General features: G+C 33.6%; 1 protein-coding gene across 5 annotated transcripts in view; it reads left to right on the top strand.

The window, feature by feature from the left end:
• Positions 1 to 259: 259 nt before the first annotated feature.
• LOC123006256 (agrin-like) overlaps positions 260 to 18,458 on the top strand; it is a 104,756-nt gene continuing 86,557 nt past the window's right edge. For all 5 annotated transcript variants that reach the window (XM_044400598.1, XM_044400603.1, XM_044400597.1 and 2 more), the window contains exon 1: positions 260 to 835. In XM_044400598.1, the coding sequence (XP_044256533.1) occupies positions 334 to 835 (502 nt within the window). In that variant the 5' untranslated portion in view covers positions 260 to 333. The remainder of the gene's footprint in view (positions 836 to 18,458) is intronic.

The following is an 18,458-nucleotide window of genomic DNA, read 5'->3' as shown; positions in this document are numbered from 1 at the left end:
AGAGGCGAAGAGTTATGGTAGTGTGTTTTCGGTCTAAATAGCGTAATTATGGCATGATGATTTGTTTGAAGTCTTTTAAGTTTAGTAAATGAGGTAAAAGTGTTCGAGGGCTAAGTCTCAGTTTGTTATTGAAGTAAAGATCGTGTAAACATTAACCGGTTAATTAAAGTCTAATTTGAATGTGTGGGTTGTGGGTATGAGCAATGGGGTCCAGCTATGATAGGAAATCTTTTAAGATGTTAGTGCTAAGCTAGCTGAAGGAAGGAGCGGTACCGTGCGTGGTAGAGTGTTGAGCCAGTCATGCCGCGTCTTTAGTCGTGCGTGTTTCTTGCTATGGCACAGAAAGGGTGTAGGCCACGTGCCATAATGCTGCGACTATACCTCGTTTCAACCCTCTGGCTGCACATCTATGCCTCGGCGCTGGCACGCCGCCAAATTTCAGCGCACCCCGTCTTCCTGCCTCGATGCAAATACGACGAGCATATAATTAAGAGCGAGGATAAACTCCAAAAACAGATCGATCTCGCCAATTTCGTCTTCACGGGGAAAGTGACGAGTGACATACGATTCCTCGACAATAACACTATTGTCTTTAGCGTTTATGTCAGGCGGTATTTCAAAAATAACGCCGGCTTGAACGATAATCAGGAAGTGAGAGTGCTTAAAACATTATATGATGGCGAAGGAGTTAAGTGTCGACAAGTTTTAAGATATAGGTACACCGCGATTTTTATTGGGCGAAAACCGCAAAAGCTCGACGCGGATGTACAACTCACTATTAACCCAGTACCAGTTACTTTAACTAATCTTGACAGGGTTACTGCCGCCACTAAAGGTAAGTGACGCGAGAAAATCTGCGAAAATCACCACAACACTAAATTTACACAAATTAGTATTTTTTTAACTAGTGGCTTTTTAAGCTGAGCTTGCGCTCAAGCTCAACCAGTACTATCCTAGTTTAATTCGTTTTTTATTCGTTCGCACGCTACGTTGAGATTTATGGCAATTGTTAGGAAAAATATAAATTCTCGCCAGATTTTCGCAATAAATAATCGCAGCGATCACCCCCTGATGAGCCTCTGTCAAAATGGATTAAATTGATTTCATTATTCTTTGTTTTTATCTTGTAATTGTGACACTTTGAGTCCTTAGTCTAATTAACAAGTTTTTCGTAAAGTAGAGCGCAACAAAACCCACAGAAACGTAGTAATTGACATGTGTTTTATATGCACTTAATGAAATTACCAGTCACTGTAAGTACTTATGCCATATAATTATGCTTAGAGGTGCAATTAATTCTTGTCGTGTTGTCATTTAAAAATTGCGAATTTTTGTGGGCGGGCCGATTTTGGGTCGAGTAATTACGGGAAAAATAATAAAATTGCTCCTCACATGGAGTTGTAAAATTTGCATTTTTACTTCCTGAGGCTGAACTTTGGCGGCAACCGTTGCAGCCAGTCTCTGACCTTTTCGTATCGCCAGAAGACAAAAATGTTGTTTTAGACATTTTGTGACACTCAATTTGCGCTTGTTCATTTTTAATAAAATACCAACACCTAATAAATTATAAATCGTCGATGAGATACGAAAACGTATTTTCATCTCATTATTTAGCAATTTAACACTTGAAAAGTTGAGTAGAGGCCACCATTACAGCTTTCAGGTGGTCTTTGAAAACAATAACACTATTCAAACGCCACGGTTCTCTAGAAAAATAAGTAAACAAAACGCCATTGCATCATCTCGCCAAAATTGTATTGAAATTTTGATGGCGTGGGACGATTGTTAGAAACGGCGGTTTTTAATTACGACTTTTCTGGCATTTGATTTTAGCTCCAAGTATTCATTCACTGGGGGACCGGATGAATTTTTTGAAAAAAATGTTTGTGTGGGAAAGGTTACAACAAAGGTGAAAAAGTATATTGTAAAAGAGTGTAACATGATCGGCTCCTGGGCCCAATTCAGTATCTTACGTTTATGTGACAGGCATATTATCGCGCTAGGGAGTATTAGAAAATGTTGCTATAAATTTAAGCCCGCTGTGATTATAGAAATTTTACGAATTTCCCGTGTTAAATACAGTAGCTGTGTCGGAGCTTTCGGCGCTTGAATGTGGATTTTTCGCTCGCATCGTCCTGATTAGAGAGCTAGAGCTGGGTTTATTGTAAGCATAAATTAATGTAACGATTACATTGTCCGTTAGATGTAGCACACGTGTTGTGCTGTTTTGTTGTCAGTTATTATTATGTAATAGAGTAACCTGGATCGTGGTTATTTATGGAGTTTGATAATGGAAATCCAATTATTTTATGTAAAACTGGGAACTTTACGTTTAATTTGAGACGATTTAAAATATTTTATTGCATCCTTGAAGCTCGATAATTACAATTTCTCAAAGTTGTCGCGTTCGAGATAATGAAAAACAGTGTTTATAAGATTTTTACATTTTAGCACATGGTCTTGTTGTTAACAAATGCTTCAAGTCTGAATGTCGGCAGGTGTAAGGCGTTGTTATTTAAATATTAATTGAGTGATTTAATTTAGCATTATCGTTGTATTCGGGTAATACGGCGTGTATAGAGTTACCTTGATATGTAAAACATGTGGCGCCATCTAGAACAGGTATGTAGGGCCTTATTTATGGCCATCATTTAATTGATAATTAATCGTTTGTCGGTAATTACAAGCTTTATTTACCTTTACCTTCGGGATAACCAAACAAACAAAAAAATTAATAACCTATAAAATATGAAGCTGAAATTACAATGAAATCTTTATTATTTCACCAACAATTTGATCATAACCGATGCAATAAATAACTCTAAATGTATAATTTTACGTCCTCGGCTAGTTCCATTTACGACGTGTTTCGAAAAAATATTGTAAATTACGGCACACACTTTTTAATTCGCTCCAGGTATCTTTATAAAGTAGTCCGCTATACTGATATTTATATTGAGGCCCGTATACTCGGACTACACCGAAAATAATATACAACCTTTTCGCGCAAGCACTTACATTTTTATTTGCATGCTTTGATTGTTATTGCCGAAACAATTAATTACAACCTTCCAACTTTTTCATTACGGCATTCGTTATCCCTTAAGCACAACCGCTCAAAAATCGATTTATTACTTCACTAAATTTCATTCCTCATACTAATCGAACATTAAAAATGATTCATCTCGAAACTTTACTATTTTATCATCCGGATTTAATCCAAGTCATCACTTCTAGTCCGGTTCTCCTTCCTACAAGAAACATTTGTTCGAGAGAGTTACAATGACGCACTCTGCTAATTATTCATTGTTACACCACACGTACTACTTAATCAACAATATTTTCAACAAAATTAACTTTTAATGACGATGCGTTTGTTTCATTTCAGGGGATGTTGCTGGTTGTTAGTAATTCCTAGGCTTTGAAATTTGGCCACATCTGAATATAGATTTCCATAAATTAACTATAATAATGCAAATTTGGTGCACTTAGGTCATCCGCGACCCTGATAAAATACCATTTCAATATCTGTAATACTGAAGCTTCCCGTTGGGACATTAGTGGAATTGTGTTCAACAACAATTATATGTTGTGTTTCGAATTTATTGACGGAGTCTCGGCCAAGAAAAGTCCAACTACCGTTACCGTAATAATAGAATTTTAACGGAAACGGACACCCGTGAAATGAAAAATGTCTTCATTTGTGATTACTAAATACTTGTCAAGGTTTTTTTGATTACATGAGGGACAATGCTCGTATTTATTTTTGAGCTAAATTAGACATCACTATAAATAGTTGTGGAAATTTGGAAATGGCAAGTAATTTGTAGCTGTGGTTAGGCATAAAAATTTAACGACACATTTATTCGGAAATCCACGTCGATAATATTAACAGAACAAAACTCAATTTTAGTAAACAATCACGATAAACCTCCCGTTTTATTACTTTCGCAACAATAACAAGCCTTTTCGGTGTTATGCTCATGTCGCAAGTTATTTACACGCATCTTAAACAAATTTCTAAATATTAACACGATAAATCGTTGCGATTTTTTCTTATTTATAGCCGCGATTATAAAAATCGTGGTTTCTTTTATACATTTGGAGAAAAGAAAATTTACAACACTGCCACTTTGATATACTGGCTTAAACAAACTATAAAATGGACACTTAAATTGTGTCAGATCTTTATATTGGGTTATAATTTAGGTATCGAGCTCGCTGTAAATAAATTTAATTCGAACAGTATTGTTGAAGACGGTCAGACATTTTCATTTGTCAGGGATGAATCACATAAACGGGAAGATTTATGTCAATGTTGGAGGGAAGTGGTCAAAAAATTTAAATTCAATCGGGTCACATCCTACTCCAACTATTAATCCAGTTACGTCGAAACAAAATTTGTCAACAATATAGTTGTAATTATCCCAGAGTTTGACCGGTTTGAGCACACTCGTAAAATATTTTATTTATAACACGAGAAGCTCACAAAAATAATTACAGTGCTGCCTTATAAACTGTAATATATGTCAATTTGCACCTGAGAATTAGGAATTATAGATAGCTCCGCATTGTATCTTAGTGTAAAATGGAGCCGTTTCCTGCACACAAATCACCGAGTTACAAGCACTTAATTTGAATTAATTTGTAAAAATTAAACCAACTCTCAATAAATTTATAAAATTAGTACGCGGTTGCTCGCTTAGAGAGATTTTTCTTATATTTTATTATATGGTCGTGTGGTTGGTGAAAATGTTGTGTTGATGCATAGCAAGGTGGGCGCTATTGTAATATTCATGCAAGCTGGGAATAATTTATAAGTCGTGTAGCATAAGAAAGTTTGAGCTTACGGTTTTCTACAAGATCCCACATAAGCCATAATTAATTATTAATAAAGTGGTGCACTCGTACGTATGCGATTGTTTTTTGTGTAAACAGAAGAGAAATTTTATTAGGACGTCTTTATGGCGTCGTGTGGGATTGGATTGGTGCTAGTTGGAATGATTTTTTTCGATTAAGGCATTGTACCACGACCAGATCACTGGTAAAACTGCTGTTACGGGATTATTAGGCAATGTTTAAAGCTCGACTTCTTCATTCGAAACTAAAGGCGTGACGGTCTCATATTAAGACTCGGACATGACTTACCTGTTACACCTACAGTCATTCTTTGCCTGCTCTACATAACAGATCAACACGAATTTCTAAAGGAAATTTATATCTGACACACTTCAATTAATTGAAAGGATTTTCCAAATCCGATTGGACTCATATTACTCTGATAAAGAATTTCATTTACGGATTCTTCCGTATCTGATTTCCCATTATTTAATTTATCAAAAGAAATCTCTAATCAATTATTCGCTATAATTACTTGTTTTAAATATCCAGACTTAGTACACAATATAACAGGACATAATGTGTTTAGATCAAATTTATGATTGTTTTACTACTCTGGCGGTAGACGTCATCGTTCTATTCTTTTTCTAGACAGATTTATACTCCTAAGACAAGTGTAGGGTTTGATTCGTCCATTAATTCATCTGGGGTGAAGTTTCCAAGAGTTAATCGTTGCAGTTTTAATTTATGATCCGGTCAAAAATGATACATTTTTAATTAATTAGGGTCTTGGAACAGGTTTTGGTACAAAAGAGAAAAAATAATGTTTGTGTATACCACCTATTCGATGTCAGGCAGCACTGAAACATTTTCATATTGCTTTTGAAAAGTCATTGTTTAAAAGCTCGGAGCTGAAGTTTATGCCCGTCTCAAAATATATTGTCAATTTTACAAGAACTGTTAATGCAGCCACTAAAACAGTAAAGTTGTAAAATCTTGTAAATAAGTCTGCAATTTTAGATGCAGCGTAGACAATGCGTCAGTTCATACCTCAGGGCTATGAGTGAAGTGCAAAATTATGCCTGTTTATGCCTTTGCCGTCTCTATCAAGGTAAAATGCGATTATAAACTCCACAGATGACCTTGTCTCTATATTACGACTTTCGCAACAACCAGACACCTGAGCCTGAATAATACTTTTGATCCTGTTAAGCAAATAAACAGCTTTTTTTTGGGGTGATTTTAAAGCCGATTAGATTTATGTTGGTGTATTAAGCGAACACGCAAATGAGAATGTCTTAGATGTGTTTCAGTCACATTTGAATGTTTTTATTAATGATGAAATCTGTGTGGAACAGACACAATGTTCTTTGTGTACGAAGAAAAATGGTTGCATTTTTTGAATTCATTACTTTCCGCATTAATAATAACGATGCGCGGAAAATAGCAGAGGTTTTATTAATGCAGGGAAAATAATTCGCTATAAAGATTAATTAGGAGTATCCTGATAAAAATAGAATTGTAACGGATCAAGACAAGTTGCCGTTGTAAATGAGGGAATAAAAGGAGCTATAAAACGTGACAATAAATAAACATCTAAATGGGAGAATTCAACACTACTGTTCCAAGTGGAGTAATTGGACTTAAATATGGGGAATATCACGGTCTTATCGACTGAATGATCTTCGAAATAATTGCAACGATAGGCGGCGTTTCGATTCGGACACAACTCTACGAATCGAAACGAAATTTACGCGAGTGTGTTTTAACACATGGAAGCTCAATAATTTACTCTCGGAGTGTTTAAGTAAAACAACTTAAGAAAATAAAGATAAGAGAGAATGATTATTGATGAAATCAACATGAAATTGAAATGAACGTCTGACAGTGAGCGGTCGGGCGGTTCGACTGCATCCCACACAGAACCAGAGTGTAGGCTGATTAGTCTTACATGCTACAATCCACTACATCCATTCTACTCGTCTCTAATAAAATTTAAAAACACTACTCGACTACACGAACTACACGGTATAAATAACGACCAACTATTTCCGAAATAATTTTGTCACAAGTATGAAGAGCGACAGTGGCTCGATTGGGTCCGGTTTCCCCTACTATTCCATTAGAAACGATCGTCAAGATAAACACAGCTAAATAAAATAAATACTTTTCCACTTTTTCTTATTTTAATTGCTACTACCGAAACTAGAATTCAGTCAGAATTCCATGTTTACTAACACAAACTTATATATTAATGGCGGCAAAGCCGGGGAAAAACAACTTTCCAACTTTGTTATTTTATTACCACAAACATTCTGTGGTATGAGGGAAAAATATTTCTTATCTGCAAAGTGTCTTAAAATATTTAGTGTATATCTCTTCTAAGCTGGAAGCTTAACGATGTTTATGCCACCGTTACACACCTTTGTGCTATTTTTTATTTAGTAATAGTAGGGTATTGCTGAAGATGGTATTTAACGGAGAAAAACCGGTCATTGATTTTTACCCACTATGCAAATTAGAAAAATTAATTTCTGTTGTGAAAAGTGGATTACTTTCAAAAATTGCTGTCCCATTTTATCAAAACAAATTATGTTTGCAAACTGGTTATTTGATACACCTATTTTTCTATTTGTGCATAACTGACGAGTATGCCAATTACTATTAATTCCGTCGATAACAATGAACAGTAATTAGGACCTCTGCAATTTATTAATTAGAACTTTTGAATATTCGCTAAATTATTATTAAATTATCCAAATAAATGACATTTAATTAAATTAAATCCAAGTTGTCTTTTATTTATTCATCTTAATAACGTTCTTGTATAAACAGAGACAAAAAAGACAAACAGCGTCAATGGAATAATTCAAGTTAGTTCACGCAAACTTAAACATCTGAAGACGAGTCAAATAATAATGAAATATACTTCCCTATCTTCCTGAATTTGTCGCAAATCCTATCGCATGTTGGATGTTTGAAATACATGATCGTGTCGTTTTTATTTTTTACAGTTCACACAGCTGCGAGCTGAAGTTGTTTTGTGAAAAAATAAAGTAATGCATTTGCAACATTACAATAGTGACAAGGCTAACTCTTGGGTCACCACCTACTTGTCTTGAATATGTTTTAGGCCACACGGTGTAATTAATTAAAGAGGCTGTAAAATCGCTCAATCGTGATTTGTCAAAATGATGGATTTGTACTGTGTGAACCAACCTGTTGGTGAATTTAATGTTAATCTTGGAGGTTGAGTAGGGTCTCTAAAAAAGTTAACAGATAGGAGACAAAGGGCGATTTTTAACACACGCTCCCTGACTAATGGATCTAGTATTTTCCTTTAAACGTAAGCTATTTCTAAACGTAATGTTGTTTAGGTAAAACAAGCCATTCGTTTCCTACTACTTGACGTTGGCTTAACCCGTGGCTAACTAAAATGTATTATCTAATAAAACCACTGAAGTCTAACATGAGAACTTTTAATCTTCTAATTAATTATTTCAAGTTTTTCCGGTAGTTTTTAAAAGTGGTGCGAACAAATGGTAAATAAACATGTCAGTAACGCCATTTGATATCAAACACACACCGCCTTTTCTCAACCATAATTGACGTACTCTACACTATTAAAATAAGTGCCACTTCTGATTAAATTCTTGAGTGGCAGTGAAAAACTACATCGAATCATTACATTTATTCAAAATTTCACTTTATGATGGATTTATTGTTCATTTAGGCAAATGTTGATTGTGCAATTGCCGGACAAGGGCAAAATTTCAAGTAGTAAATTACGTTTTAATTACAACCAAACAAATTACAGCAAGCTGTTTGCATTATTTACTCGCGACAAATACAGACTGTCACCCTTTGACTAGCTCCGATTATTTCTTTCGTTCCGACACATAGAAAATTTTTAAATCATCTAATAATGCCGCTTTGTTCTTATTATTTATTATGTATTGTATGCTGTATATCTTTCCAGCGTGACGATTCGAATTATGGCAATTAAAAAGGAGAGTATTTTCATCACAATTAATCAAGTGAAAAAAATTTCCTTAGCATGACTTTAATTTCGATTTACATATGTCGGATTTTGTTCAATAATTAGCATAATTGACTTAGGATTATTTAAGATGAGAAAATGAAAAATAACAGCATGGTTAAATCGATAGTGACATAAACATATATCTGCACCGCCGAATATTTTAATGAGGATTTAATTGATCCGGTAGCATACCTACAAGCATTATGCAAGTGTCTTAATTACTCCTAATTAATAATTTTACATATTGATGAAGACGTACAGTTATTATCATCCTACGTAGAAGTATGAAGTCTCAATTTGGCACGATTAGAGAAAAAGCGGCGCCAGATTTCTTTGTATACATTTTCTCTTGCACGTGTCTTGTGCAAATATCAAATTAAAATTCCTCTCTTTTAATAGACTCAACGATTTCTTGAAGCAATATTAGCATAATGTCTTTTTAAAATCGCAAGTACAAATCTGACGTGATGCTGCTGATGGACATGCGTGATATAAATGAAACTATAAATGTTAAACACGTTTTGTGTATCTGTGTAACGATTTTAAAACAGCTCATATTATGTAAAATGATATGGTCAAACGAAATAAATATTTTTATCTCCCTTGTAAACATATGTTAATAACTGTCTATCTGGCATCTGAAAAGAGCCGCTCGTACCGGTGGCATATTATTATTCTATTATGACGTTATTGATACGATTCAAAACATTGTTTCATCAGTGATAGAAGCTTCAAGCGATTTTGATAATTGCAAATTACAAGTTTTGCCAAGAATTAATTTAGATTTTTTGTTTGTAAAAAGTAGCCTTTAAAATGTGTAACTAATTAATGAAAAATAAATAATAGCGGCAATTACTTGAACGCAGTCTTTGTTTAATTATCGTAAACCCTGTTCAGACCCTTTCGTAGCACCTGTGCTGCCCACATACCACTTAACATATTTGACTTTGGGTGGTTTAAGTCTCACATGTTTTTCAAGCTGTACACAATAACGCGTTTAAAATACCAATTACTAGTGATTTTATCGATGTATTATTTATTGGCTTTATTCGAGCGTTGTGAATTTTTTAAATTCTGTATTTAAATTATTAAGACAAATTTGTAATGAATGCGCGGCGGAATAATTTAATGTATATTACGAGTAACGGGTACATAACAATAAGAATTTTTATCAACGCGTAAAATCGGCGTGGGATTACCATGCATATAAATAAATGAAGTGAAAGCTAATATAATATATTTTGTCTCCTTAACAGTTTCAGAAAGTCAGAATAATTAATATTGCCATTTGGCGGTCATGACAAATTTCGAAATTATTTGCCAGTCTTTGGGGAATTTTATCGAGTTGCTAACTCCATTAAGATTGAAAAGATCTAACGATCTTTCTTTTAAAAGTGAATTTTTAATTTTGTTACAGTTTTAAGGTTTGTAATTTACTGCACCGCTGAGATGGCTATTTGTTAATTTGGATTTTTCTTCAAGAAACTTTTAAACTGCACTACTTGTCTTATTGTGCTGCTAGTGAAGAGGGGAATTGAATTTAAATTAAATTACGTTCTACTAATGTAACAAGTTTCATTTTTATTTAAAGTAAACTAAACTTCTGCACTGGATATTATATATGATAATGGAAGCAAATGCACCTTATAATCATAAACTCTAAGTTTACAATGTGTTGAAAACTTTTATTGACTAACATTTATTATTAATCATGATTAGTGTTACAATAAATAGAACAAAAATTACTCCACATTCTCCATCATTATTTCTTATTTATTGTGGAAAAAGAAAATAAACTCAGTTTCATAAAACGTGAAATGATATTATAATTATATGGTTATTATTACAGCCACTATAAATATTCCAATTTAATGACTCTATTCCTATTTACCATAGAGTTTTCTGCTTAATATAATATTAGGTTTCCTGTTGCAATTATCTCAGACAACAAATTATACCACTATAAAGTGACCAACTCTACTAGACTCTTATATAGGTATAGCAAGCGGTAATCACCTATGACACATGTCACACTATAAAAGCGGATTATTACCACCCTAGTATCATATTTTCTACCAAATCAAACCTATTATAAGAAGACAAGCTTTTAAAGAAATCAAACCACCCCATCTCATTCCAGACCAGCTTAAAACGACCAGTTTAAGCAATTTTTTCTTATTCGTGGTCGTGGGCAGGCCAATACTTGTTTCAAAATTTCAACAAGACGAAGCGCTCGATAATGATCCTGTTTTTACAGAAACTTATCGTCGAGGTGATGAGGCGTGATATTTAGATAAAGCAAATATCAGAGAAAATGTTAAGCAAAAGCAGCGTGCGACATAAATTTGTACATGTCGTCCGTAATCAAGCGTGGTCCGGTTAACCTGACTTGAAAAAACTCGCAAGAATTATTTGCCGAGAGATGGCGATAGACAGAAGAATCTTGCTCGATAGCACAACAAATGGAGAGACTCCCACAGTCAGCAATAAATTACACGCAGTCACAAATATGTATTTTACAATTGAAACGACTTAATTGTACCGATTTGAAAAATAAATTATTTCTCCGTCGTGAGATTAGAAGGTTTATTTATTTCGTTGTATGAGAGGTGACCGAATATTTAATAAAACGCGTAGGTGTTACGATAAGCACGGTACTAATTGATCATAAAGACCGAGTTTCTATACTATAAATAATTTTTTATGGTTATTATAATTTTTGGGAGTTTATCATACTGTTTGAGATTTCCACACATATTGGGTAATATAATCTGAGAAATTTATTATTTTCGGATCTAATTACAAGCTTTATGAGGAATTTAGAGAGAAACAGGTAAAACTGAACTAATACTAGAAAACAATAGTGCATATGGGAAATCCTACGCTAGTCGATAAATCTGACGTCGACCGGACACTAACGTGGTTTTAATACGGAATAGAATAAATTTAGTAGGTAATTCAAGAATTTAATTATTTATTTTTCCTAGTATCTCTCACCTCTTCTGATTTGTTATAATGCGTTAAAGGAAAGTACAACGTTGTAAATAAACTTGTAATAGTTGTGTATAGTGGACAAAATGTTACAAGGCATTAAATAAAGCGTCAAATTAGTTTATTGGCGTAGAAATTGATGGATGTGGTTTTTCTCATCGACTGCAATGTGGGAGTGTATAGCGACAACTTTTTTTCAACTAAAACCTGTGCTACTGGTCAGATTAAAATTTTCCCTCATTATATACTGCATGTATATTATTAATCAATTGTAATGCGTATAATCGATCGTGTAAAATCGTGAGTTTCAGCCTCAGGTTGGCAAAAAGATTAATTGGAAGAGATATTCGTGTGATTAATAATAATGGTCGAAAGTTGTCATCTTTTTTCATTATTAATTTATGTATCTCATGAAAATCGTTAGACTGAATAAAATGCTCCCCCGTATAAAAATTAGGTTTTATAATTTGGCACAGTATGGGTCGGATATTGATCTTTTTATAATTGACAACTATCTCCTAGACAGCAGGTGCGGTTGACATCAATGCATTGCTGACAAGCATTCTGTAGGTCGAAACCCCTGCGTGTCCAAAACGACTTAAAATTGAACTCGACAGCTCTTTCTCATATTCTGACATCATTGGGAAGCCACGTCATATTATTACCACATCAAAATCAATCAAATTTGACTCTTTGTTGTGGCCAAAAGTGATTGCATTTCAATCGAATTTCGCTAATTTTAATCGGTTATTATGTATTCAACGTTTCAACTATTACATTAGTACTCTCATAGATTAGGTGTCCAAAACACGAATATTGAAATTACAACTAAAACAATAATTGATATGATGCTTCAACCCTCAGGGAGCATTGCAATTTATAATTACAACATACTGTACGAGATTTGCAGATAATATTGTTCTGATTAAATATCCGTTACACATATTTCTTATTAATCACATTTTCTTGTGGTGCATTGTATCTACCGACTAAATAAACGATTTATCTTTTAGCGCAATATGAAAGAATACAATGCGAAGCATCCACTTTTACAAAGATTGATATCAAAATATTTCAGAGACGAAACGGAAAAATACTTACACGATGTTTTGAATAAACTAACATTCTGTTAAACTAATACTGTTAATTGATGCTTTGATTAATCGATTCCAATTATGGCCAAAAATGTTGTTGCTTAATAAAGTCTTAGGCTAAATTAACAAAATTTTAGGTTCATCAGTCGGCTTGTTGGCTTGATTAGTAGCAGCCATCACCCATAATTGCCACTTTTTAATGATGTACAAGAGTACAAGCAGTAACACACTTGGTTTTAACTGGAGCTTGTAAACAGGTGGCAACGACAGAAAATTTCTAAGCTTTGGTTGTGATTCGATCTCGTCCATCGATCTTGTGTTAATTGCTTCGAGGATATGGTTAGAGATCCTATAAATGACTTTTAGAGCTAGTTTTTGGTTACCTGATATTTCTGCACGATAGGAGTTGATTTTTTAGTGGTGGTCTTAACGATCATAATGACAGTTTATTTAATTTGCTGATTTTGCTTAACAAAAGATACTAAACGTCTTACTACATTTTACAGATAAGCTAATTGAATTCGCTAGTCTTAATGAAGAGAATCTTATCTGGTGTTTTAACGTAATTGAGCGTGTCGACAAACAATGGTTCGGTGATAGATTTGCAGTTGGGTGAATTTTATCAAAAGCTGTGCCGGTATTGGAATTTCTTTTTATCAGGTTATCATGTTGTGGTAATCTTTATAGCACTACCTTTAAAGGACAATTTCGTTGTAATTCATTTGTTTATCAGGACAAGCATTGGGAATCGAGAGATTTATATTATAGTTTTTTAGGAGCGTTCGGGGATACCGCTCCCTTTTTCCAGTGACGTCTTCTTAACATAACGTACAATGTTAATGTGAGCTTTGCGTTGGCGCTTGACACCTGTATCAAAACAGAATTGTCACGTTTTTAGTAGGTTGACAGTACAAATATGAATCCCCCGGAACATAAATACAATTCGGTATAAATATTAACACGTGACCACGTATGTAAGTAATGAATGCGCACTCTGGATGGAAATAAAACCCATTGAGAAGTCTTGGATACTTGACAATGAGTTTATAAGTCTAATATATCGCACACATTTAATACTTTTAAGCGCCATATAATAGCACGAAAATAAAAGGTCAACAAGACCACCTACATTGGGACGAACAGGAAAATAAACACAATCGTGCAATTCACACGCGGAGAATTTTTTCTTAAAGCTTGCAGAAATCACTTAGAACAGCTGCAGAAGAAATATAGCCGGTGATTGATGGTTACACTGACAATTACGCTTTCATTACAATTAAATCGTACAGTCATTAATGGCAAAGAGGGTGTTTAAAATTATATTGTGGCTGCGAGTTTTGATTTATGTCTTGCGTTGTGTCAGTTTGCAAAGACATGACGTACGACTTTTCTCCTTAAATGATGTCTTAACATAATTATTCAGATGATAATTAATTTTGGCAGATAGGATCATTATGATGAAGATGTGCGAGGGATTTTTTCTTTTTAACAAATATTTTCGAATGTCAAGGCGGGAAATTTGTCTTGGACAAGGTAAAAGACTGAAACCAAGAAATGAAATAACGTCTCACGGCGTTACTGCGTGCATGGAATGTCTAGTGACGCCCACGGAAATGCATTTCACTTCATTTGATGAATATCAAAAACCATCTGTGAGAAATAGAAAATATTTATTGGAAATATACAAATAGAGAGCTTTCGTAAATATTGCAAACTTGAGCATTAAATTAAATCGATGATTATATTAAAATTACCTGTTCGTACGATGTCTCGCTAATGGTGTTTGCTTTATACGTTCTAGTAAAACCATATGGTACGATTTGTTGGATTTTATGTGGCGTTTATGACACCAGCCACGTTTTATCGGACGGACATTGGGGTAATTATTAAATATTACCACAACCAATTTAAACCGTATTTATAGCTATTCAGATAGCGGTCATAATTTATGTATTAATAACCCATTCTTTAAACATTTATACTTACCCTTCAAATCACACCAACGACCAACAACAACAACAACCAACTTAAGTAATATAGCATGCCAAAATTCACCATCAAATATTTATAAAATTCATGAAAGCATCATTACGCTGAAGCGATAATTGTACTTAAAATAAATTATTACTTATCAACAGGCATCCTTGCTTCAAGCCTTTTAAATATTAAACAGCTCTAACTTTCTTTCAAACTTCTGATAAACGAATAATAGTAGCTTTAGGATATGCGTTTAAGACCTGATTATTTCATATAATTTTGGTATAAACGCAATAAACTGGAAACCGTTAATTTAGATAAGCTACTACACTATGGCGGTAATAAATTCTCCCTGATTTACTTTTTTTATTGCATTTCCTGTAGCCGATTTTCAAGACTGATGAATGGTTAACGCAACAACAAATCAGACTCCACTGTTATGTTTTCCTTGCAACTTTTGTAAATAGTTCCATTATTTACGTGTCAAACACATGATTTAAAATTTTTGCTAAACTCAAATTAAGTTGCTTTTGGTCACTAGTCTGTGAAAAATATATACGTTGTTTCTGAACTTGTGGCTTAAAGTCGAGGAAATCAATTTGGCTGATCTACGGCACTTTCCTGTTGGTGTGCGAATGGGGATTGGGTGTTGATGAAGTAATAATATTCTAAGATGTAACCTCTTAATCTTAAACCAGTCCACTTTCCGTCTTGCGAAGTAATAAATTTTGGTGCAATTTATCTCTTTCGTAGCATTTTCCGCCGTTGTTTCTTGGAACTGATGAATTAGTGAATTAGCTGAGGAATTGGAAAAATGCATCAATTTCCGTGAAATCAATAGAAGCAAGTTATATTGCTAGGTAACAGAGGATTCTGGGTTTTGTAATGTTTCTGGCCACGAGGGACAAAATTGCGAAGTGCGGGATTCGAGTGAGTATCAGTCGAGTAATTTGTAAGTGGAATGTGAATTTAATAAAATGGAGAGTCGTTTTAAGTTCGCGCGATTTTTATACAATGTTGCAGTAATTGAATTTTAAAGCAATTAGAAAAGTAGATCATGGCCTAATTAGATTTTTTATTAATTTTATTTTTGCGAGTAATAATAAAAATGATGTAAATGGATTTTGCTTTCTCTTCTTGAAATCAAAAAGATAATATTAATCTTTAGGAGGGGAAGTTGACAAAAAGAACAGACCGCTTTATACTTTATATTTCTAAGAGCAATTTTCCGTTTAATTAGGAAATGAGAAAAATGTGAAAAGGGAGAGACCAAAAATTTAATATGCAATTACAGCATTAGCAGTCTTGAATTTAACCGAGTGTTAATTTAATTGTTAATTATATTTTTCGTTTGAGTTTTGGAAAGAATTAAAAACAGTCAATATTGAAATTGTAGTTTCAATTATAGTTTGGTATTAAACTTTTACCGGAAACGAACCACGAGTTTAAAATTTTCTCCGAACAACTTCGTTCAATTACACGATTTTAGTTTCACTAAAAATATCAAGCATTCTGTGACGTTTTGTGAAATTAAGCTTCTCGGTCTTTCTATAAAGCTTATTATTTGATTTTTATCTAGATTTTGAGCGTTATATTTCCCTTTAATAGCTTTTTTGTCCTACTTTGTCATTAATGAGGTTTTTAGATATTTAGATAAAACAGTTGACACAATATTTTAAAACATAACATTTGAACAAACACGATTTTTCTCACTTAATAACATAATATTTCCGATTCAGTCCATTAATAAATAATCAATCAAACTTCACGTTTGTATACGATTTAGTGCATTAACATAATATATTTAGATAAGAGTCAGGGTATATCAAGCAGAAAATTCTATTATTTACGGTCAATTTATGCATAAAATCAATATTAATATGCATAATTACACTGTTCCCAAAACTAATAAATTACCCCACATTCTAATTATTTATTTACTGCCGTAGCATCGAAGTTTCGCTAACTTCCGAAACGAATAATGCAAAACAACAACAAATCAAACAAATAACGATGAATTCTGCTTGAAAGAGTTTAAAAATTTGATCTAAATTGTTTCTTATTTCGCTGATAGAATTTATGTAACAGGTTGGAAATGTTTAAAAGAAAGCAAAACTAAATGAAAACGCAGTCAACAGTCACTGTAAAGCTATATATAACGTGGGCGTAGTATAGGTGTCAGAGGAGGTAGTGGGGCCATCGGGGTTGTAAGGGAGACCCGAATCAGGTGAAGCATACCCCAGTTATTTACGACGTTCTACAAATCCTCCAATCAGTATAAAGAACATCGGTGATCTATGTCCCCATTTCAACGCCGTTTTTTATTATTATTATTTTTTCACTTTCAAGTTTTGCTCGTTACAATGTGCTTAATTAACAACTGGCTCTAGATTTATTTACAGCGCAAAAATTGTGCAGATCCTTAGGCGGTAAGGGTTAACCCTTAGTTTGATTGGAGTTAGTTAGTACCACGTTAACTATCTAAGGTAGTCATAAAGAAAATTAATTACGTATGTTTCTGTATTATGCTCTTATTGCTCTACTGTAAGTTTATGGTTTTGTTTTATTACCTAATGCTCAACTTTAGTAATTAATGCAAAACTGAGTGGAGGAAAACTGATAAGAAAAATTTCGAAATTAAGTTATAGTTTAGACAAGTTTTTTTTCTAAGAGATCGAATTAAAATAAGTCCCAAAATTAATCCAATGTCTTCTTTACAACTTTTAATATCGATTTAAGCTAATTTGCGGTGTCGCATTATTTATTCTCTTCAAATAATATGCATAAATATGCTAAATAATTCAGATTAAAAACGTTATTAAAAAACGATATTGGACGCCTCCACTTTGCTTCAAGACCTGTCCTAAATATTTTCAACGGTATACAAATCGGTCAAGTCAGATCCTACACCTGGCTTTCTGTTGTTACCGGAAGCAATCGAAAATGTCAATATGTTTTTTACCATTCGATACCTAAGGGACTATTTAACACTCATATACAATAACAAAAATCAGGGACAGTAAACACATCGAGGACAACACGGTGGCAGGTGGATGGATTGATTAATGTTTGGATTAAACAAGAGACAAGTTAGATAAACGTGGAGATACATCACCTTAACATTAAACTGAAAATCCTATATGACAGAATGATGGAAATAGGCATGTTTGTGTAGATCAACGGGATTATGGAATTGCACACTTAAACTAAATAACTAATATAATTAAGATCAAACACAATTTTACTAGACTGGTTAAAGGTAAAATTAAGTAATCATTCATTCTGTAGCACTCTTATTTTTTTTTTCTTCGTTTATTGAATCTTTGACAGTGCTGATCATAGAAATTTGTTCGAAAATCATCAAAGTTGTGTTGCACATCCATTTCAAGCGTGCTTAGTTTTTCCAATAGCTTGTTTCGATATCTCGGAGTTTGCACATTTAGTAACATGATTTATATATGTCGCGTACAATCAGTCTTGTTTCGTACTTTAGATTGGATTATATGCAACCAGAA

Source organism: Tribolium madens, unplaced genomic scaffold, assembly GCF_015345945.1.
Source record: "Tribolium madens isolate multiple individuals breed KSU strain unplaced genomic scaffold, Tmad_KSU_1.1 Scaffold_2;HRSCAF=44;Tcas5.2_LGX, whole genome shotgun sequence".
NCBI classification, from domain to species: Eukaryota; Metazoa; Arthropoda; class Insecta; order Coleoptera; family Tenebrionidae; genus Tribolium; species Tribolium madens.
This window is presented reverse-complemented; position numbering and strand designations above follow the sequence as displayed.